Here is a 24,732-nt window from a genome sequence, read left to right on the forward strand (position 1 = left end):
CAAATAGTGAGGAACAGAGAAAAGAAAATATAGATATTGATCGTAAAAGTGAAAATGTTCAGAAACAGAAAACAGATGCCAAGGGGAATGTCAAGAGACAAAAAGTGAAAAGAATAGAAAAAGGCAAAGAACATTCCATAAGAAATTTAAAACAAAGTTTAAAGTCAGCTAAGCTGAAAGGAAAGTTTAGTAAAATGCAACAAAGAAAACTTGATGAAAAGAGAAATAAGAATGTGGAACAGAAAGAGAAAAAGCTGGAAAGCTCCGTTGCTAACGATCCAAGAGCAGTAAATTATGAATTTCATGATGACTCTGATTCAAATACAGAACTCCATAAAGTGAAAACTAAAGTGAAGAATGAAGTAGGTAGTGAAAAAGTAAAACCATGTAGTATTAGTGTTGGTAAGGTTGAAGACTGCTGTAAAATTATTCATCTAGAGAAGGCACCACTCGCACAAAATCCATTAAAAATTGAATGTCTTGTGAAATTGAGAAGGGATCCTTCCATTGAAAACTTTTACAAAACAAAGACTGATAGTGACAGTAAAGATTCAGATGAATCAGAGTGTTCTGATAGTGAATCCACAACTGATTATAAAAGTCCAGAAGTTGAAAATGAACACACAAAACATTCAGATTCTGCTGAAAGTAAAACTGTTACTAGGCAAAGTAGTTCCGAAGAAAGTCTGATGAAAGCTGCAAATATGATTTATAATGCGGATATTCAAATCAGAAAAAGTGGGAGACTTAAGTCAGCAAAGTGTGCTTCACGATACCGTGGAGATTATGGTATAAGAGTAGATACATACAAACAGTTAGTGAATAAAAATGAGAATACTTCAGGTAAAAGTGACATTTTTGAATCTGATGGAAAAGAAATGGGTACGAAGAGAGCTGACATTGTTGACACTGAAACTGAGGAAACAGCAGTGAGTAACGATAGAATTAAAACAGTTACAGATAAAACTGATGAAAAACAAACACACATAGTGACAGTGTAGAACTAGTTACCTCAGTAGACAACCAAAGTGAGAGGCTTTTGGACTCTGTGAAAGCACCTCATTTGGAAAAAGAACATAGTGAGTATAAAGAAGAGAAAGCAGTTCTTTGTGATGATAAAGTAGACATTCCAACTGAGACTTTTAAAACTGAAAGTTCATCAGAAGAATTCACTGTCTTAAAAGAACCTTTTGCTGATCATAGTGGTACAGAAGGTATATCTGGAACAAAACACTGCTCAAAAACTGAGCGTGTGAGTGAAAGATGTATAGAAGTAAATAATTGTGAAGACAGTAAAACCAAAAGTCAAACAGAAGGCAGAGATCTATTAAACTGTGATACAGTATATCATAAGAAGGTTGAAGTGCAATTATATGACAAAGAGGTCAGTGAAGTAGAAACTGAGACTAGTGAAGTTGCTGAAAATAATTTGCCACAGTCAGAATCTGGTGAATGCATACAATTGTGTAATGATAGTGTTGATAGCTGTGGCTGTAAAAGTGGGAATGACATTGTCAGAGTTAACAATGAATATGATAGTAGAGTGAGAGAAACTGAATGTCCAGAAGTTTTAAACGAAGTGCCTTGTACATACGTGATAGAAGGTAATCAGTCCTGTGCATGTGATATTAGATTGGAAAATGATCCATTACAGACTGCTAGAAATGCAAGTTGTGAACTATCTGATCATGAAGTTAAATCTGAAACTTACAATTTAGTACCTGTTAGTTCAGAAACAGAGACAGACACTAAAACAATAAAGGAAATTCATTCTCAGTTGACAAAGGAAAACGTAAATGAAATGCTTGTATTACTACAAAGTACAGCAAAAAATAATGGCAACGAACACACTGCGTATGTTCATTCTGTAGGAAAGTCAGTAAATAAAATGCAAAAGAGGATCAAAACAAAAAGGCCAGACCATAATATAAGACCAGAAAATATAGAAAATGAGATAACACCAGAGTCTTCTCCTGTCAAAGATCCTGCAAAAGTACTAGAAACTTTGCGACAGAAACTTTTTGAAAGTGCAGGAGCAGATGTGGAAGAAGCTGACAAAGTTCCAAAACAGTTTGAAAGTAAATTAATATCTTCAAAGCAAAGACAAAGTGAAGACAGTAAATCCTCGGTTATTCTTGATCTACAAGAGAAGGATAGACAAATCAGGGATAGTGATTCTACTTCAGGAAGATCAGGAAAATCTACTCCTAGATGTTCTACACCAAGACAAGAATCAGGTATGGAAATTCTTGAAGAAGTTGCGTTGTCTTTAGATGTTCTGCACCAGGCAAAGAGAAGATTTGAAAATTCTAGTAAAGTAGCACCTGCAAAAAGACAGCGATTTGAGGAAAAAACTTTCTTACTCAGATCTATGATTAAAAAAATTGATGATGCAGATGGAAACCCAACATCACAGCAAGCTGTTGAGTTGGAAGATGAAAAACCTGTGAATGTAGGTAGGATAGCAGAAAGAACTAGATCTAGTCGTAGCAGTGCTGAGAGTAGTGCTAGTAAATCTGATGTGCATAAAATTAACAGAAAGAGAAATGTTAAAACAATTGATTTGAAAGTTAAGAAGAGAGACAATACACAAGAAAAACCCATACAAAAATCAAAACCAGTTAAGTGCTCAGCATGTAGTCATATTTTTAAAACTAAAGACCTTTTAAGAAAACATTTTCCTTGTAGAATAAGACAGACTAGAACTTGGTCTCAGAATAAGTTACGCCCCAACCGTGCTGTGAAAAGAATTGAAAATGGTTCCAAAAAGTTTGTATGCAGATTACCTAAAGCTGGCAGACCTGAACCAAGTAAACCAAGACCTCAACTTCTGACCTATAGGAAAACAAAATTTCGACGTGTTAAAGGAAAAAGGCGGAGAAAGTTATATCAGCTTATACAAGAACTTAGACAAAGGAGAATGCCTGTGAAATGGCGTCATCTTAGCATTGTATATGATGATCTTTCATTCAAAGAGCAATGTTTGTACAAACTTGGGTTGATTTGTGTTGGCAGTGCCTCAGAAGGCCTTGAAAGATACACAGCTGAAGAGATCACTGTATTTGAACAACACAGAGCAAAGGAAAAATGGCTGATGGAAGATGCGCAAACTTTTGAACATTCCATACCAGACACATTAGAATCATTAACTGATCTAAATTTAAGTACAGAGTTAAGTACCGATAATCAGGAATCTGACTTTTTTTCTCCAAAACATGTGATAACTTTCCCTCAGGAAAACATTCGAAATAGAATCTGTGATATTGATGATACAACAAAGGAGGACAAAGGTGAAGGTGCTATAAATGAAATATCCACTGTCAAAATTTATGAAAATGATTTAAACATTTCAGAAAATATAGATTCTGTTCAGAAAACTGTAGCCCCCTGTTTTGCATTCTATCCTGGTCTTGAGGAAAAAGAAACCGATACCGTTTATGAAAAAACTGTAGACCTGCAAGAGTTACCTGAAAAATTGAGTGCTAATATTAGTATTCAAGAATACCTTGATTTTTTCAGAAGTTCAAAAGTTAACACAGATAGTGATGATAATATTAGGTGTACAGATGATGCTATGATAAGTGTTGAAACTGGTCCAAGATCTCAAAATATTGCTCAGTTAGAAACATTTGCTGCTGTAGAAGAAGGCACTGAATGTTTTGAGGAGACACTAGAAATCTCACAAGATTCTGGTATAATGATCTCACTAAAAGGTAATTTAATTGATAATCCACTCAGGAGTGCAAATGTTACTGAAATTAATGTCAAAACCACAGACCTCAAACATGTTAATGAATCCAACATATATGAACCTAAAATCACAGACCTTGAACATGCTCATAAATCAAAGATGAATGAATCTTCAGATAATCCTTTAAGTGACAAACATCTAGATGTAAGCCAACAGGAGTTGATGAGTGAAAGTCACCAACAAGAGGAAAATAAAACAGGTTCTGAAAGTGTAGTATTTTCTGTTCAAGAACTTGTAAGTGATAAAGGTAGATTGTCCTGTACACACAGTGATACCGAAAGTAAAACAGATCTTAAATTAAGCAAATGTTTTGAAATAGTAAGCAGGGATGTTCAGGAAGGACAGTCTCTGGAATTGTGTACAGTTCCTGTAATTGCATCTGTTTTACCACCATGTGCAGAGAAAGACATTCAAAAACCAGTCCCAGAATCAGAAAGTAGGTCTGCAACAACATATACTGAGAAAGACATTCGAAAACCAGAGTCAGAAAATAAGTCTGCTTTAAAGTATCCAGTAAAAGACAATCCAAAACATATGCTTGGGTTAGGTAAGCGACAGACATGCTTAGGTAAACACGAAGACGGCACAATTGAAAGAACAAGTAGTGGTGTTGAAATTCGGGAACAGTTGAACAAGTTTTCACCAAGGAAGAAGTTTGCTGTAGCCCCAGATATAGAACTCTATCACCAAACAGCCATTATTGATGATACATTATTGGCTGATACTCCACTTGCAGTACAGCATGATAAAAAATCTGATAAAGACAGTCAAATTATTCCTCCTTCAAATAAGATAAATGAAGAAACGTCTAAAGAAGAGGAAATCATAGAAACAGACTATATTTCAACTACAAAATCAGACTCGAATTTGGATTCAGAACTTGTATTTCAGGCAAGTGGCATTTTGAAAGATATTCTTGGAGATGTTGAACAGTCTGTTAAAGATGGCAAAGAAGCACACTTGCCAGACGTTAAAAAAACTGCAACCAGTATTATAGATGACATTGCTAGTGTTGAGAAAAATGCAGATATTTCAAAGGTTACAAATGTGAATTTAAACATTTCACCAGTAAAGGGCATTTTGAAAAATGCAGGTCCACAGAGAGAATATGCTGGCTTATCCCCGCTTAAGTCAAACACTGGACTGTCCGATGGAAAAGTACATGTATGTGAAAAAGCACCTGGAAAAAAGAAAATTGATTTCAAAACTTACGCCAAGAGGAAAGGAATGATAAAAGAAAAATATGAAAAGGAAAAAGAGTGTATTCAGTCAGAGGTTCAAATAGAAGTTGAAGATACCAAGACAAAAGAAATAAGAAATGAAAAAGATGAAAATGGTAAAGAGTGTTTGCGATCTGAGTCTCATCATGAAATCGAGGATGGTCTCTTAGGTAGGTTGTTAGATGCTGTCAATGTGATTGACAGTATAATAGAGGAGCACAGATACCAATCTGGACCTGAAGAAGATGATGATTCTTTCAATGCTATAACTCCAGAGATGGCATTTGAAGCAGCCATATCAAATAAGAGGGTTGAAAACTCAACCGTGGATGCAGTTAGCAAACCTTATGATATTGAAAGCGTATTTCCTTATTCAGAAATAGATAAAATGATAAATGCTGAGAAATTACACTTTACTGAAATTCAAGATTTGTCAGTAAACAATGAAAATGACAATTGTAAACTTACAGATACAGAGAGAAACCCAGTACAACCATCCATTGACAAAAGTGTTTTACAAGGTACTGAAATAACTTGCAACAAATCACCAAACGTTTCCCTAGTGATGCCATCAGATTACAACAACACTGTTGAAATGAACACGCATTTAAGTTTATGCTCTGGAAATGATGAAGACCTAGGGGAGGCTGAAGACAGTTCAGAAATGGTTAAAGGGACACAAGTATTGACTGAAAAGGTAAGTCCTGTAAACCTTGAAAAGCATACATGTATGCAGCAGATGGCAGCAGAAAAATTTGAAATATTAGAATCAAAAAGTGTTGAAATTAGAATAGGGAACACGGATGAAAAGGTGAGCCATGACTCTATAGGGGACAGGTTTGAGGAAATAGATGAAGAAGAAAGTGAAACACATTTGAGTGAAAACACTCTAGACCCAGAAGTGACAGGAAGTATAAATGCTGGCCAGCCTTCATTGGAAAAAATAAATACCCATTTAAAACCTCCTGTAAATGAACATGTGTTCCTAGAAAATGTTGAATTTGAAATGAGAAGTAAAAATGACTATATAAATGAAATACCTAATATAAAAGATACATATTCAGAGGATCATACACAGGAAGATATATCCAGAGAAGAAAAAGATGAAAATGATGATGAACTTATGAAATCACCAGAACATATTCCAAAGAAAAGAATGAGAAGACCAGATGATCCTACTTCAATAAAAGAAAGCAAGAGAGATTTTACTATAAAATATGAAGTTAATGGTATTGTAATAAAAGAAAATTTGTTAACGGGGGACAAGAATGTTGTAGAAAATAGCTCTCCATTTAGAAGCTCTGCAGAGTCAGATAGTAATTTTGATCAGTCATCTGTGTCAGAATTTGATGTTTCATCAGTTGTTGAAAATGACATCAGTTTTAGCAGTAATATAGCTTTTGAAGAAACTGATACTGATGAAAATTCCAGTAATATTGCAGGGAAGATTGACAGTCATTTAATGTTGGACAGTAATGTTGAAGATGATACTGAAAAGAAAAGAGATACTGAAGACAGCTACATACGGTCTTCTGAAGAAGTTGTAACAGTAGTCAAACAAGGAAAGGAAATACATGATAATGACACAAACCATGTCCTGGAAGAGCCAATGTCAAATTCATCTCTTGAAATCAGCCAGGAATTAGACCTAGAAAATCAGAGTGAAATAGTAACGAAAGATGCTGAACTAAATATTGATATACAAGAGACAGAAAAGGATACTAACTTTATCGAGGAAAATTGTATAGATACAGGTGCAGAAGGAAGAAGTCTTAACATCTGTGATAACTATGATGAAGAAATGTCCCCAGAAAATGTACCTTGTTTGGAAATGGAACCTTTGCTTAGGGCTGATGTACAATTACTGAGGAAGGTTTCTGATGACCATTCTGTTGGGTCTCCTCCAGTTTTAGAGAAAGTAGAAGTGTCTGACAGTAGCATGGATGAACAAGACAAAGAAAATACCAGTCAGGAAACAACACTTACAGCTGATGGAGGACCACCTCTATTAGAACCTCAGCTATTGGAAGAAAGCAAGGAGGAACATGCAAAACAGACTAAGCATGAAGCAGCACACCCTGGTAGACAAGAAAGACATTTTCTGGACATTCTTGGTACGGTGAACGATGAAGGGCATGAGTCAGCGATTTTTCCTGACTTCCAAAACCAAACTAAAAGTCATGATGATAAAGGTTCGAAGAGATCAGAAAAATCTCTACTGGAAGGTCTTTACAGTGAAGAATCGACACTCAGTGATTCAATTGGAAGGCATTTTTCAGATGTGGTGAGTGAAACTGTAGAAGCACCTAAGACACCAAAGTCAAAGTTGCAGTTCCTGTTTGATAAAAGTGAGACAGGAGACGTAACTTTGGCACAGATTAAAGACGTTTTATCACCATTTTCAAAGAAAGGTAAAAAGAAGTCAATTCCTAAAGAATCTCTTTTGAAAATAAAGTCTGGTATAGCAGATCTTCTGTTACATGTGAAAAAGCCAGAGAGAAAAGATCCAACATGGTTAAAAAGAGATTCACTCTCCAGTTATTCAAGAAGGAAGAATATAAAGAAGTCGAGTTATAAAGATGAAAAAATGAATGATCTAGAAAGCTCATCTGATGAAAGCATAACTGCTCCAGATGAAATTGTTTATATCTCTAGTGATAGTTCAGAGGACTTTGATACTGGAAACAGAAACCCTTCAAAAGGCTCTGTTGCAGATACTATTATGCAAATGCTTGATTCACTGGAGGATAAAGGAAGTGTTGCAGACAACATGTCTAATTTGTTAGGTATTCTAGCTGAAAATCTTGGATTTCTTGGTGAAGGAAAAGCAGGTGAACAAACAGAAGATTTAAGTTCTGACTCGGACTATAGTTATAATGAAGAAATAAGTCTGACTAAAAGTAGTTCAACAGAAAATTCACAGAAGGAATTAATTGCAGATTATCTGGAAGAAGGGGAGCAGCCACCTTCTCTGGATGACATACCAGTAGCAAGTACCTTTGAGTTAAATTGGATTAAAGATGATACAGAGACCATAAAAGATGATAAGGAAAGGCTCATTGAAACTAAGGAAGAAATGTTTGAACCAGCTCGTCAGTTTAGTGGCAAAATTGCTGTAACCAGTTTAAATTCCCTGGCTGAGAAAAGTGGACAAACACATTTGGAAGGTGTAGTGGAATTCCATACAGAATCTGTTGATACGGGAGAAATGTTTTCAAAGAATACAAAGATTCCAGTCATTGGTTCTGTATTCGAAAACAGTAAACATGGAAGGGAACCAGTTTTGAACAATACGAAAAGCATGAGTCTGAATTTAGAGAATTCGGAGGAAAACAGTGCTGTGGCAACTGAACATTCAAAAGATGACAAATGTAAAGCTACGACTATATTTAAAAGCATTACTGAGTTAAACTCAATAGAAACAGACGAGGAGTCGAATACTGATGAATCATTTGATGCAGTTTCAATGTCAGTCAGGCTGTCAGAATTAAAAGACACTAATACATGGGAATTTAACTCTGATTATAATTCTGACCAGGAACAATCAGATGACTTTGATTCAGATTTTGCAAATGACTTTGAGCCACAAACAGAGCATGCTGTGAGTGAAGAAGATGCTACTGCACCCTCAGCAATCAAAAATGACAATTCAAAAGATGCAGCTGAAAGAGAATCACCTGAAGTGACAAATCCTCGATACGTTGATGATATTGAAAACAAAGATGGCAAAACATTTAAATGTAAAAATTTTAAACCAGGTGAATTGTTTCCATTGAAATTATTTCCTAAGGAATCCAGTAACCCAGTTTTCAGTGAGCTTGATGAAAAGGCAAATTATATTGAAGATGCAGGAAAAGAGTTTACAAGTAAGGAATATGCCACAAAGTTGAATTCTAGTCAGGTTGAACATAGAAATGAAACTGAAGTTTCTCGGCCATCACCCATAGTTGATAACACTGACAGGGAACATGTGTCTGAAATCAACCTGTTGTCTGGTTTTGACAAAAGGTCAACTAAAAGTGTACCTGATAAATCATTACTGCCTTCATCCGATAGCTGTATTGCAAATAACAGTACTGAAAAAAAATATAAAAGTTTTGTGAAAAAAATTGAAGAGGCGGCAGCAATTTTTAGTCCCCATGCAGATGCAAAAGAAGATATATTTAATGATGGCCATCAAAGTGAAGGACATGAAGTAAATGATAGTCATTCATTAAAAGATGTTAACTATCATGACTCGGATTTTAACGATGAAAATATTTTGGGTGTCAGTGAAAAGTTAAACAGTGACAGCAGGCATACTGATTCAGTAGCAACTCTTTGTGAAGTGAAAGATTCGGGTGATATTTATGAATCTACAGAAGTGGCAGGAAATCACAGAAAACAGTTACTGAGATTTTCAGATGAAGAAACAGAATTTACAGGTCAGACGAGCAGTCTAAAGACTACTGAAAAAATTGGTGACCTGGAGTTAATTTCTGAAGTAAATGATTTGCCTGCACAGCGGCATAAGCCAAAAACAGTAAAAGAAACTGAAAGTAGACTCGAAAGTTTGCATAATGATAAAAACATGAAAGACAGCAACAGAATTATCAGTACTTCCGTGACTGATAGTTTTAATGATTCACAGATATTAACAGATGATGAGGATACAAATGAAACAGTGACATATGATGAGCAAGAGGAAGCTAAAACAGATATTTTGGGTTTAATAGGCAATGTTAGTGATACAAACTTGGGCATAGATAAAGCAGATGACAGTATGCTGGTCAGTGATGGCCTGACAAGCTCTTCCCTGTTAGAAAACACAAACAGCCAGGAAATCAGTCTGTGGAAAGAAGCAGATAAAATAGACGATGAAAATATTCCATTTGACAAGGACAAGGGCAAAACCTCTTTTAAAATACAAGAAAATAAATCTGAGGGAAGCAGACAAGAAACACAATTTAAAGGAAGTGATACATGTAGCAGTCCACAAATTGAAAATACACAGAAAACGGTCTTTGAAGAAGATGAACAACTTACCAAAAAGAGATCAATTTCCTTTAACATTGATGATGCAGATTTTTCAGACAATTTCTGTGAATCTATTGCAGAAAAAGTGAAAAGAAAGCAAAGAGAAAGGAGTCATTCAGTTTGTTACAGTTTTAATCCATGGTTGTACTACAGTGCTGCCTATGTTAGAGAAGTAACAAAACCAGCAAAGAAAGAAATCAGTGTGTTTAGAAGTTCAATCTTAGAGAAAAGAGCTAGAGAAAAAAGTTTTTCACCTGAGAAAGATGTTGGCTGCTCATCCAGGAAAAAAAGAAATAGTTCAGTACCAAAGGAAGCCAAATTCGGAACAAATAATGAAAACACTTACACAGATTACAGAAGGTGCTCCCCAGAACCAAAACCTGTTATTCAGTTGAAACCCTGTTCAGTTGCAATACCAAAATTGACAGATGACATTATCCGTAAATATACAAACAGGAAAAGAAAACCTGAGGAAGATAATTCTGAAAATAGACCACCAATAAAAGTCACAATAAAGTTAAGTCAGATTGTGTATCCTCCCAATTCACCATATGGTTCTACTTCAACATCTTCTGACAACTATAGGTCAGGTTATGAAAGTTGCAGTGAAGAATCAGAAACTGATACAAAAGAACCAGATAAAGAAAATGAATTTGAAATTGAAAAGCAAGAAGAAATTATGCCAAAGCATTGTTATGCTCAAGATTTAAATTATACCTCTTTGAGTGATGAAAGAAGTTTGAAAACTGAAGTTAGCAGTAGAGAACCATTGAAGATCAAAATGCGTACTTTACTGACAAAAATGAGCAGCTGTGAGGAGGGTCAGGATGCTCCAAACTCTATTCCAGAATTTGATCCAGTCGGGCAGTTTTCAGGAAGTTTTAATGAATCATCGAATGAAACCAATGTAGAAGTTAGCACTGGAGAACTTATTGAATCTGAAGTGCTTCATGATATTAAACGCGAATGTGAAAAAGTGAAATCAAGAGAAAAGGATATAATATTTTATTTAAGTGAATCTGATGATGACAGTGAACCGGATACATCAAGAAAAGACAGACAACAATTATTAAAAGCAGTAGTAGAAAAGCATGATAATTTGAGAACTGAAGCATTATCAATAAGTTCTGTTCAAGCTGAGTGTGGAGAATCTGATGTTGATTTAAGTGATTCCGATACTGATGCAGAAATACAGGAAGAAATTGATAAAATTCTCAATTCAAAAAGTAGCAGAGATTTCTCTGCAGCCTTAAATCAGGATGAGGACATAGATACTAGTCAAACCAAAATGAAAAAAGGAAGAAATTCCCTTATGAAAATGATAGTAAGTGATTTGAGACTTAGTGAAAGTGAATCAGATTCTGAGATTGAATATAATAAGAAAACAGAAGACACTTTACCTGAAGAAAATGATTGTAAAAATGTAAATTTAAAGGCTAATGAATGTACAGATGAAAACTCAAATGATAACAGTAAAATAAAGTGGCAGAAAATAAGGGATGTTACTCATTTGTGTGTCACTGAAAATAGAGTTGACAGCAAGATTTTTGAAAAAGGCAGTATCCAAGTAACTGAAAATAATGTTCAGGAGTCAATATATACAGCTTCACCTAGAGATGATAGTGGCACTTTAATTCAAGAGAAAGTTTACAGTACAGATCAAGAGTTTTTAAGACCAGGACTAAATGATGATTTTATTGATAAAGAACATATTGTTTTGCCAAATGTTGCAGAAAATGTAATAGAACCATTAGATTTGTCGATGTCTTCAAAGCAGAATGTAAAATCATCATCTTTATTTAAAAAAGATAACAACAAATTGCGAAGAGAAGAAATGAGAGGAAGTTCAAATGATATAGTGGAAAAGAAATTTCCTGATGAAAACCTACTAATGGTGTCTTCAGAATTTCAAGAAATAGAAACAAACCAATATTCAGACAGAAGAAGTTTTAATGATAATGCAGTGACATCTTCTAGTACATTAAAGCAAGAGATGACTGGTAATGATTTAGAATGTTCCCAATTAACTGAAAATAGTGGTATTGAAAATTATGAATTAAGTACTGTGGTGCCAAATAAACCTATGGAAAATGACAATGATTCAAAACAATTACACAATCTGGATAATGAGATTTTGTTACCAGGTCATGGTAAAGAAGTTGAGATGGCTGATGAGCAAAAAAGTTTAAAATATGAAGTTAATGCAGGTAATCAAGCTTCATCAGATAATGTGTCATATTTTGAGGCTGAAAGGCAAGAAAAAGGTATGAAAGATTTGAACTTAACTTATGATGGATCTGCTAAGACAGAGGCAGAGAATTATGCTAATAGTCCTGAAGATGTTTCTGAAAATACTGTGATGTCTGAAGAAGAAACTAAAGAAATGGAAAATGTCAGTGCTGTGAAAAACCTTGAAGAGGATGTATTTCATGATGTCCAGCCAATACAGGATAGCACAGAGGATGGTATGGTTTACTATGCAGTAGAACTTTCAGATGATTTGGAAACAAATGAAGCAGTTGTTAATTTAGAAACTGTTGAACTTATTGAAGGACCAATAATAATTGAAAATAATGTTACTCATGAGCAAAACATTCTTGATACCAACATCATACAAAGCCATGTGAACGATCAGATGGGATTAAGTAATGAAACCTTGAATGAACAGATTGTTGAAACATTAAATGAAGCTAAGCCTTCTTCAGAATTAAGGATTGATAGTGCATTACAAAGCATGACACAAATGGAAAACCCAGTTTTTTATCCAACTGTAAATGATGTTAAAAGTAAATATCTGTATGGAATCAATGAAGACTCGCAAAGTTCCAATGAAGTTGTTGAAGAGTTGGTAACTGAAATTGTTAATGACAATACTGTTTTAGAACAAGTAACAATTGAAACCCGGCAGATATTTTCTGAAGTTTCATCAATTGAAAATCCAATTAATGGAGAAAAATTCACAAATACTAATCCAGTTCATGCACAATATATTTCTGAAAGTTCAGTTGAAGGAGATGTTATTCCAGTAAATCTTGTAAGTTCCCATGTAATTTGTGAAAGTTCAGGTAACACAGAAAAGTTTCCTGATGTTCAGGAAGCAACAAGTGAAAAAGATAAAGTCAGTAAAATAACTGATCAGACTGAAATGAAGATGGATACTTCTGAAAGTATAGACAGTGAAATGAGAGGTGCAAATGACTCTCTTAATATTGAATGTACTTCTTACCCAGAGTGTGATAAATGGACAGACATAGACAAGAAAAGAATGCCTTTAAACATATCAGAAAGTAATGTGGATACCAGGGAAATGTGTTCGCAACACGATAGCTTTATCCCATTTAAAGCAGACAATTTATCTCATGGATATGATTTAATAGGTAATGCGACAGTTGTGAAAGAATCTAGTAATGTAGATAGAAACAGAATGTGTGCTGAGTCTAGTGATATTAATGAAAGTAGACTCTCTGTTGATAGTGGTGTGAATAGTTTTGTTCAGGGATATGATAACTGTGCGATGATAATAGAACACAGTGATGTTAATGATTACATTATTACACAGAATGAAAACTTCGAAGATGATGAAGATGATGATGCAATGGACTTTGTTTAAATTATGTCCCTTTTCATGCACAGGTGAAATAAGATTACCCAAAATTTAGTGAAGCTCAGCTTACTTAGTTTTCTTCAAGATAGCAACAATTTATAAACTATTGATGAAATAGAAATTTATGGTTAATATCAGTTGAAGTTGTCTTAAAAAAAGTTATTTAGATTAGACTCTGCAGTCTTTTTAGAAATATTGTTAGTTCAAGACTTTAAATGTGTTTCAGTAGTTTACTTTATAACATTAAAGCCGTATAAATGATGGTATTGAATAGGAAGACTTAATTTACACAATTTTTTATATGCCCATTATTATATTGTTGTTAATATTTTAAAGCATATACAATGAATAAAAATGTAGTAAAATTTGCAAGTGGACTGGGATATGCCAACGTCAGTAAATGACCCATTCTTTGAAAAATGTAAAAAAAAAATGTCTAAATATTTCAAGAAAATATTTGATTGTATCAGCATACCATTGGGATGGTATTTTACTGTTTGAACATAACTTTGGATGTACTGGTGTTGTAGAGGTAACTTTTGGTTGCAACATCAAAAATGGAAAGTTCTTTGGCCATACTATATTGCACCCCTGAACTTCAGATTTTACATTTTTCATTTGTGGCTATTCCACATGTTAGAATATTATATTTGATGTATCTTGATTCCTTGGTGATAGATATTTCAGTCTTATGCTAAAAGAAAAAGATACCCTGTATGGAATTTGTTTTTGAAAATGTTTTTCTTACATGGTTTAATGTAATGATTTTTCGCAAATTGTTCCAGTAGATGGTATATCTAAATCAAAGAAGATAGCCCACTTTGATGCACATTGTATATGAATAATATTTGTGTTTCTCAAGAAATGATATTTTCAGGTATGTAATAGAAAAAAAATGTATACAAGTTTTATGTATTTGTCAAAAAAGGATTATAATTACTTTCATGCGATATTGCTCAATTTGCAAAACTGGTAATATAGGTTAATATTAGTATGAATTTTTTATTTTAGCTATAGAATTTCCCTTTTGCTGTAGCAGAAATACGTAGTGTTTAGCTCAAACACTGTTTACATAAAGATGTAGTGTTTGACTCAAACACAGTTTACAGAATGATGTAGTGTTTAGCTCAAGCACTGTTTACATAATGATGTAGTGTTTGACTCAAAGCACTGTTTACAGAATGATGTAGTGTTTGGCTCAAAGAATGTTTATAATGTATTTTGAAAGTATTAAATTTTAACAGTGTTTCAGGAATAAGACTTTTTGCAAAGAATTATCTGCCCATTATGGCATTCGTATTTTGTGTGACATGCCTTAAAGGGACACGAATTCAGGTTCATATGAAATATCTTGAAATTTTATAAATTAATTGACGCTTTATTCCAACATTGCTTAATTTGTTTGTCATTTAAACAAGTGTTGTTAATTTTCCTCGATAAACAGTGGTGTATGCACAGGCTGGTGAAAGAATATCGTGAAGTCAAATTGCAACGTCTGGTATCCATCAGCATAAATTTCATTATTATATTGCGGTGAGCATGTAGGAATGAAAATAAAAGCGGCTTTTCCTTGTGGTTAATTGTCTCAATTACTACGGTTCATTATTCTGATGAATTGGGTATTTGCTCACTCAGGCTAATGGGAATGGAAAAGGTTCAACTCCTGTTTGTCTGAACTCCGAACCATGGTAAATCAGACATTAAACCATGGAAAAGTCTTAACTATTGACTTTTGATATTAATACAGATTATTGTCTGTTTTAAAATGTTTGACGTTTATTTTTATTTGGAGGCATGCGCCTTGAATAGGTTGGAGAAAACGCCCAATTGCTGCAGGATATAGCTTCAATATTGAGTCAAATGGTGTGCCTATGTAATTATATGTTAAGTAGTACACTTTGGCTATAGACAGAATCTGTTTCTGGACCACGGTTACAATTTCTGTTCATTCATTTTTAGCTTCACTATTCGGAGAACAGGGGGGCTATTCTACTCGCGTCAGCGTCTGCGTGACCCTTCTTGGTGAAAGTTTTTTGGCAACCTTTGTTTTTCTGTCATATCTTTGTTACTATTGCTTATATCTTACTGTAACTTCACATAAACATTGTCCAGTATACAAACAATATATGTGTAGGGGCTGAGCCCATTATACCCAAGGTCAAGGTCACCAAGCTGTTATACTTAGGTTATTTTTAAGGTTAAAGTTTTTCGGCAACCTTTGTTTTTCTGTCATATCTTTGTTACTGTTGCTTATATCTTACTGTAACTTTACATAAACATTGTCCAGCATACAAACAAAGTATGTACAGGGGCTGGGCCCATTTTATCCAAGGTCAAGGTCACCAAGGTGTTATACTTAGGTTATTTTTAAGGTTAAAGTTTTTCGGCAACCTTTGTTTTTCTGTCATATCTTTGTTACTATTGCTTATGTCTTTCTGTAAGTTCACATAAACATTGTCCAGCATACAAAGAAAGTATGTGCAGGGGCTGGGCCCATTATACCAAAGGTCAAGGTCACAAAGTTGTTATACTTGGAATTATTTTCATATTAAATTTTTTCGAAAGCTTCGTTTATAGACATATCTTTGGTACTTTAAAAGATAATGGCTTGAAATTAAAAATATTTCTTTATAATCATCATCTGCATATGTGGCTACAAACCCCATAACTGTAATTGTAGTTTTGACAGAATAATGCCCCTTTTGTACTTAAACTTTTTTTGCAGTCTTCGCTTTCTTGATATTACTTTAATGCAATATAAGATAAAGACTTGAAACTTAAAATGTATCTTTATCATCATCATCTGTATGTGTGGTAACAATCCCCATAACTCCGATTTGTATTTTTGACCAAATTATGCCCCTTTTATACTTAAATTTTTTAACAAACTTCATTTTCTGGACATAACTTTGGTACTATATAAGATAATGACTTGAAACTCAAAATATATCTTTACCGTCATCATCTGCATATGTTGTAACAATCCCAATAACTCTAATTTGTGTTCTTGACAGAATTATGCCCCTTGGTGTATCTTCCTTTTAAAGTATTGAGACATATATTCACTTTACTGTCAAATCCCTGAATAGTGGAGCGCGCTGTTTTATGGACAGCTCTTGTTATATCTTTTAAGAATTAATTTACTTTTTTTCCCACCGAAGGTCACCACTTTACTGATTGGAAATATAAATGTTAGCTATTTTTAAGAAGCTTGTATGGCTGTTTTGAAGTAAGATGTAATCTTTTGCAGACATGTTTTTCTTTCATGCAAAATATGTCTGGCAATGAAAATATTGCAGACAGTTTCTATTCATAAATTATTCATATAATAATTATTTTGTTATATTAATCGACACGATTACAATTATGATTTATATATCTAATTGCTGTATGTCTGTATAGGCCTTCATAGAATATGCAAGACAAATAAGATTTTAGTTTGAAAACCAGTCTACTTAACTATTAACTTCTGATTGGTTGATTTTGAGCTCAGTCTTGAAATTGACCAATGGCAGTGTTATATTCCCAGACTGGTCTCCAAACTCTATTTTATTATCTTTCAACTAGAAGAGTAATTTAATATTTGTACGAGTATGTAACCAGACTATAGCTGTTTACATAATGTATTTTAAAAACGTGTGTAAAATCATTGCATTCAGTTAAAATATTTTAACATTTGTGTAGTAAGCCTTGATAAATTGGTTTCTTCTTTGGTTGAATGCTCGGCAGTAAGAAATTGGGCAAGTTGTAACTATGCTTGCAGCTTTACATTTGTATGACAAATTAGAATTTATGAAAAATCAGATTGAAATAGCTTTAGGAAAATCTGGCCATTTTGCTTCGATGCAGAACATCAATTTTTTAAGTACCAAGTACAAAATTTTTGATATTTTTTCTGTAGAAATTAAATAGTTAGATTTTGTATTTTACCAGTTCGTCCGTATGCCTAGTTTGAATTAGTATTATTGATGAACAGTGTTTTCATATTTTTATACCTAGCACAATGTGTGAAGATAGAATTTTCATTGTACTGTGTTGATTGAAATTGATGAATACTGTGCTGAATTAGGTCATTAAAAGTAGAATTTCTTTAAGTAGGTATCCTGTTACTAATCAGGTTAGATTAAAAAGCAAAAATGAATTATATTTGATAAATGTTGTGAAATAATATTTTTACCATAAGTTATTTGCGATCAAGTGCTGTTTTGTAAAATTGTTTCTGTGGAATATCTACTTATTAGTCCCCTACTGGTTGAAAACCAGTTTCGGGGACTATAGGAATGCGCTTTTCCGTCATTCCGTCCGTCCGCAATTTCGTGTCCGGTCCATAACTCTGTCATCCATGAAGGGATTTTAATATTACTTGGCACAAATGTTCCCCATGATGAGACGACGTGTCATGCGCAAAACCCGGACCCCTAGCTCAAAGGTCAAGGTCACAATAGGAGGTCAAAGGTCAACAGGGCTTTTTTCCTGTCCGGTCCACAGCTCTCCCATCCTTGAAGGGATTTTAGTATTACTTGGCACAAATGTTCCCCATGATAAGATGATGTGTCATACGCAAATCCCGGACCCCTAGCTCAAAGGTCAAGGTCACAGTTGGAGGTCCACAGGGCTTTTTTCCTGTCCGGTCCATAACTCTTCCATCCATGAAGAGATTTTAATAGCAGAGCTACCGGCGCCGCGAAGCGGCGCCGACAGCGTCGCATTACGGTTAAACGTGTGAAAAAAAAAATGAATAGAGAGATCCAAAGAGCTATAAAATATTAAAAGTATTTTATACTTCTTTGAGAGATCTAACTGTGTATCGAGTTGAAAATCCGTGGTACTTTTTTGGAATCGGTGTTGTTCGGATTTTTTCGAGTACACTATGCACATAGTAATTAATCAGTAAAGACGTCAGTAGACGCTTACTGTTTACGGTTGACAAAAGTGTCTCGCTTACTGCTTTGAATATTGAATAAAAATGTAAATGAGCGTTTGATAATAAGAAATCAGTGCTAAATACATTTTCTACGAAGAAAAAAGAAATAAAATACAATATTTTTATTTTGAAACGACTTTCGTCACACTGTCATTACTGAATCTTATTATATATACTTATGTTTGCCCCGATGACGTCATAATACCACAGTGGCGTAGTGGTTAGCGAGTTCGCGTTGAAATCCAGCGGTCATGAGTTCGAACCTTACCTGGACCAGACTTTTTTTTTAAAATTCCTTTTTTATTTCAGTTTTTTTTGTTGTATTATTATGAGTTTTGAAAATATTGCATAACTAAAGTCATGCATGTGAAAATTAACAAGTGTTTATAGTTTTGATGTTAGGTTCCAATGTAGTGCCTGTGCAGTAGTCAGTAGACATAACTTTTTTTTTTAAAGGAGCTTTAGGATCAAAATATACAGGCACTGAACTGTGAAAAGTAAATAATGCTCTTCTCCCCGTTCACATATATTTCATCCGTTAGCTCTAAAATCACTGACCAGAGTTTATCAAAAAACTAAAACTATTGGCGATGAATTATCAATAAACATTAAAAAGGTTCTTACTGCCATCCCTATTCTCTAGTGCTAAAAGATTAACCATAAAAAAGCCACAGAATGCTAACTTAGAAGTTCAGTAAATAAACAGGGGTTTTCGGGAATTTTGGCAAACATTGTTTTTCTCTAGGTAAAATTCTGATCATTAACTTTAAAAATTGCTAGTCTTTTGGGTTTAAAACAGGCTTGTACAGTCATGTAAATGATTGTAATTTTCCCATACCAGGCGTCTATTATAGCAGTATTTTTGACTGAAAGTTGGACACATTCTTCCTTCCAAAAAGAACCGAAATTTGACAATAATGACATTTAAAAGAATAACAATAGTCATTTCCAGGATTACATAAATTCTAATTTCTATTAACTTTGGAATTGGAACATTAACTTTTTACATTTAGTCCTCATTGCCAACATTCACACGCAAAGAGACAGAATTCCTTTGGCTATTGGCCTAATGAGATTCTGTTAGGTTTCAAATTGTCAAGGTTCAAGCTTTTCAATTTGAAGGAGTAATCATTTGTGACTGGTTTCCAATATGATAATTATTTATGTAAAAGATTTTATGCAGTACGTTTTAATAAGAATAACATAAATTATTCAAATACGTTTTTTTTTCTTTATCTTGGTGCCGATTTTAATCTATATCGAACTTTCTTTTGATTATATAAAGAATATCTTTCGAGTTTTTACATGTCAAGAATTAATCTTGATGGAGTCTAAAACATGCATTCAAAAATCATGAATTATCATTAATACTTATAATTTTAATAGATCTAATAGAACATAAACTTCCTAAATGAATCCATAATTCCAGATAATTCCAACACCACTCCTTTAATTTTTAAGGGCACTGGTGATTTTTCAAGGGAGCTCTGCCTTTTAGGTAGCGCCTAATTTCATATTATTACTTGGCACAAATGTTCCACATGAGGAGACGACGTGTCATGCGCAAAACCTGGACCCCTAGCTTAAAGGCCAAGGTCACAATTGGAGGTCAAAGGTCAACAAGGCTTTTTTCCTGTCCGGTCCATAACTCTCCCATCTATGAAGGGATTTTAATATTACTTGGCACAAATGTACCTCATAATAAGACAATGTGTCGTGCACAACTTTCAGACCCCTAGCTCAAAGGTCAAGGTCACACTTAGCAGTCAAATGTTAACATAGCATGAACAGGGTCTGTTTCGTGTCCGGTCCATAACTCTGACATTCATTAAGGGATTTTAATATCACTTAGCACAAGTGTTCCCCATGATGAGACAACGTGTCATGCACAAATCCCGGACCCACAGCTCAAAGGTCAAGGTCACAATTGGGGGTCAAAGGTCAACAGAGTTTTTTTCCTGTCCCGTCCATAACTCTGCCATCCATGAATGGATTTTAATATTACTTGGCACAAATGTTTCCCATGATGAGACGACTTGTCATGCGCAACACCCAGTACCCTAGCTTAAAGGTCAAGGTCACACTTTGAGATCAATATTCAAGAGGATTTTTTTCCTGTCCGGTCTATAACTTTGTCATGCAAAGCAGGATTTAGATATCAGTTGGCACAAATATTCCCCTGGATGAGACAACATGTCATGCGCCAGAACCAGGTCCCTAGGTCTAAGGCCAAGGTCATATTTAGAGGTCAAAGGTCAAATTCAAGAATGACTTTGTACGGAACATTTCTTCTTCATGCATGGAGGGATTTTGATGTAACTTGGACCAAATGTTCACCACCATGAGGCACCCTTGTTTTTAGAATTACGTCCCTTTGTTAATAGATTTTATTGTAACTTTTTTATTACTGGCGGTAGAGAAAAATCGAGACCACTTTTCTGTGGTACAGCATGCATGTTACATCCAATTTTTAGGTGTATTTTGACCTATCTCTACCCGGTAAAGAGTTTCTTGTGGACTTATATTAAAAATTAGGTGCCTTCCAGTAGGGGACTTTGTATTGCATGGCAATACTTCATTCACTTGTTTAGTTCTGTGAAGCAAGTCAGAAAAGAGAGTAAGTGATTTTATTGATAAAACAAGAAATATGTCTAGTCCATTTAGTGTGATATGTACTTTTGTATATTTTAAAGTTTCTTTCTTGACTGTACATCCGAGGCAGTAAAGAATGTAATCAAATATCAAATAGTTTTAAGGGTATACTTGACCGAAATTACATTTTCTGAAATATGGACATTTACTACATAAAGTTTTTATACGTAAATATGAAATTAACAATGTTATGTTTGTAACAGTACAGTGCATTAGGTTCGAACCTGTGATGCATGTTTAGTATAAATGTGTACTGCTACAAAAAAAACAGAAGTTTTTTTAACAAAGAACAGTTACTGTTATTACATGATATTAAGTTATGAAGTAGCCATACATAAACCATTATTTCATATATTTGAGCCGCACCATGAGAAAACCAACATAGTGCATTTGCGACCAGCATGGATCCAGACCAGTCTGCGCATCCGCGCAGTCTGGTCAGGATCCATACTGTTCGCTTTCAAACCTTATTGCAATTAGAGAAACCGTTAGCGAACTGTATCTATCCTGATCAGACTGCTGGTTGCAAATGCACTATGTTGGTTTTCTCCTGGTGCGGCATTATTTAGTAAAGTTAAATCATTGGATGATGATTTTCTTTATTCGGTTTAACTATTTAAAGATAAATTATTGTAATGAAAGAGAGGCATTAGATACCTTTAATGAAATTTTGCTGATGAATTGTTACAACAAAGTAAGTTCAGATACAGAGCAAGCTGGTAATGATCATTAGTTTCAAGTACAAAAAGAAGTGGGTGAAAAGTTTTGAAATTTTTATTTGACACTATTAACCGCAATTTCCTCCTCCCCCTTCCCACCTTCACTGACACACCCCTTGTAAGAGTAAAGATATATTGTTTTGCTAATATCTGTCAGTAGACAAATCAACTGAAGAATTGATGGTGTACAACGGTTAGGATAGTTACCTTGCCCAGGTCAAGTTCACAGTTAGCTCCAAGCTGAAAACGGGCTATGATCAGTAACAGTCTCTGAAGTTTCATAGGGTGATTGCCTGTTGTCAAGTACATAACCCCTATTATTTTGGGGGTCAGTAGGTCATAGGTCAACATCACAGTTACCTTGAGATTAAAATGGTTTCTTATATAATTAGTTTGAGAAAAGTTGAGTCTGCTTCCATTAACCCTTACCATGCTGGGCATGATTGATTCTGCCTTTGCGACCAGTGTAGATCATGATCAGCCTGCACATCCATGCAGTCTGATCATGATCTGCACTGTTTGCCATTCAGTCAGTATTTTTTGGTAAGCTGACCTATAAACAGTTAATGGTACTGTTCAAATTGAAAGATGGACAAGTTCATTATAGAAATTTAGCAGGGTACGGGTTAATGGTCATAGCTCTGACAGTCGTCATTTGTCTCCAACAGGTCATCAGGAGAACATACCTGTTTAAAATGTTTACATAAAGTTCTTTTTAAATTTTTTTTATATCTGTGGATTGTTTGCATTTGCAAATAGCAACATTATATTGATGCTAGGGGCAATTTTCTTTGATTCATATAAAGCACTTGTCTGTTTGAATTTATAATGTGCTACACACCTGTCAAGCTTACAGTACTGGAGTTTGAATAGTCTGTCTAGAGAGTTTTAATGCTGTTATTTTACTGCAGTGTGCTGTTTTTGAAAATATATTCATAACATAGTTATGCAAGTGCGCTCTTGTTTTTAATGATACATGAAACAACCATGTTTTTTTGTGCTTTTTTTTTTTCATTGTAAAAAGTCATTTCATATGTAAATATATTTATTCTGGCTTTTTTCACTTGTTCGTGTTAAAATCTGTTTGAATTGTACATGAAGTTTTCATTGAATCACAGAGCCTATTATGGATGAAAAGGTTGTTTTATTTTTCTTGTTTTTTCTTTGATAATATATAGTTTCTATCAAATTTGATTTTGTTGAATATTGTATATTTTGTCTGGTCGATGGTTTTGAGTATCTTAAATCCAAATTGATTTATATGAAAATGACTTATACCAAGTTTCATTATGCAGTATGATAAATAAAAATGGATGCGATATATTTTGTTTCTTATATGTTATACTAGGGTTACTTTAGCCATAGCTCAAGTTAAGCTTTTCTGATCTCACGTTGTTTTAAGTTTTTGCTTGTTAACTCTATAGCAATTAACCTTTACCCTGCCAAATTTCTTAAAAGGAATGGCCAATCATTCAATTTTGGCAATACCATTTACTATTCGAGGGAGTGTTCACTGAAAATTTACTGACTGAACACCAGCTGAACTTTACACAGTAGTTTTGAAACTATATGAGGATGGTTCTAATTTAATAGCAACAATTTTATAAGCAAAACATCTTGAGACCTACCTTCTTGAACAATTTTCATTAAACTTGCACAGAATGTATATGGCCACAAAGGTAGTGTTAAATTCTATAACGGACAAGACTGCCCCAGTAACCCACGAGTATATGGCCCTTAGTTGGTTGCTTACCGCTTGAACAATTTTTCAATATGTAGAAATTTTAATGACCACAAGATCTGAGACAAAGTCTGTAAGAGGCTATAGTGCTCCAGTCTCCTTTGTCAAAATTTGAATATTTCTTACTGTAGACATATGAGTGTTACTTCATGAAAACAAAGTAATGTAAATTTACACAAAATGTACATGGTCACACAATTTTGGATAAGGTCGATAGTGGACGAGATTGTTATAGTAACATCGGAGTTGAGGCCCATGATTAGAATTGTTAGACTTAAGTTTTCAGAGACCACATTTCTTTAGCAGTAATTATTAAGCTTGCACAAAATGTATGTAGCTAGCTGATCTCTAGGGGAAATCTTGATAATGAATAAAATTGTTCGTATAACACAATAGGTATGACCTTTCAATTTCTCAAAAAAAGGCAGTCTTTCACATTATTAACACAGCAGTGCATCCATTCCATTAGCAGTCTATATCATGTCTTGGGTAATATAAATTGAGTTATAGTGCAGCCATATGGTGACTTAATTTCATAAAACGTACCATTTGCGGGAAAAGCATCAAACTTTGTACAAATGTTATCTATATAAGAAAACGAAAGGAAGATGCTGTAATATCCAAGATGGCCGACTAGTTCGCCATTCTTCTTCTTATCTATCTATTTATACTGCAGCACTCCTCTCTGCGAGTATTATGTGCAGCTGCGCGCCTGTACAAGAAGTTAAAAGTAGATTGGATAGGAGAATAAAAGTAATACACGGCGTGTATTGCAGTATAAATACAGTTGATAGTGTTAAAAACAAGAAGGATTTACAGATAAAAGCAGTTTAAAACAGGTCTATCATGTTAAGCATTGTGTACAAGTTTGGTCACACCCTGCTTAAACTGAGACAGGGTAGGGGCTTGCACAAGTTGTACTGGAAGGGCATTCAAAAGTACTATGGTGGCTGGGAAGAAAGAGTACTTATAGTAATTACAGGGAGTGAGGATCTGGGTATAGGAGTGGGGATGCATATGTCTAGTTAGATGGGATAGGGGGCTGACATCGGGGGGGGGAGTGGCACAGCAACCAAACCATTCACTATCTTGTAGAACATAAGGA

The 24,732-nt window shown here is 34.4% G+C and overlaps 1 protein-coding gene across 1 annotated transcript; it reads left to right on the plus strand.

The window, feature by feature from the left end:
• Positions 1-194: 194 nt before the first annotated feature.
• On the plus strand, positions 195-23,207 carry LOC128549995 (uncharacterized). The gene is made up of 3 exons (XM_053527814.1): positions 195-933; positions 1,008-18,177; positions 20,430-23,207. Exons 1-2 carry the CDS (start codon positions 195-197, stop codon positions 13,595-13,597), a joined length of 13,329 nt encoding a protein of 4,442 aa, XP_053383789.1. The 3' UTR covers positions 13,598-18,177; positions 20,430-23,207.
• The last annotated feature ends 1,525 nt before the right edge of the window (positions 23,208-24,732 follow it).

This window comes from Mercenaria mercenaria, chromosome 17 (assembly GCF_021730395.1).
Source record: "Mercenaria mercenaria strain notata chromosome 17, MADL_Memer_1, whole genome shotgun sequence".
Lineage (NCBI taxonomy): Eukaryota > Metazoa > Mollusca > Bivalvia > Venerida > Veneridae > Mercenaria > Mercenaria mercenaria.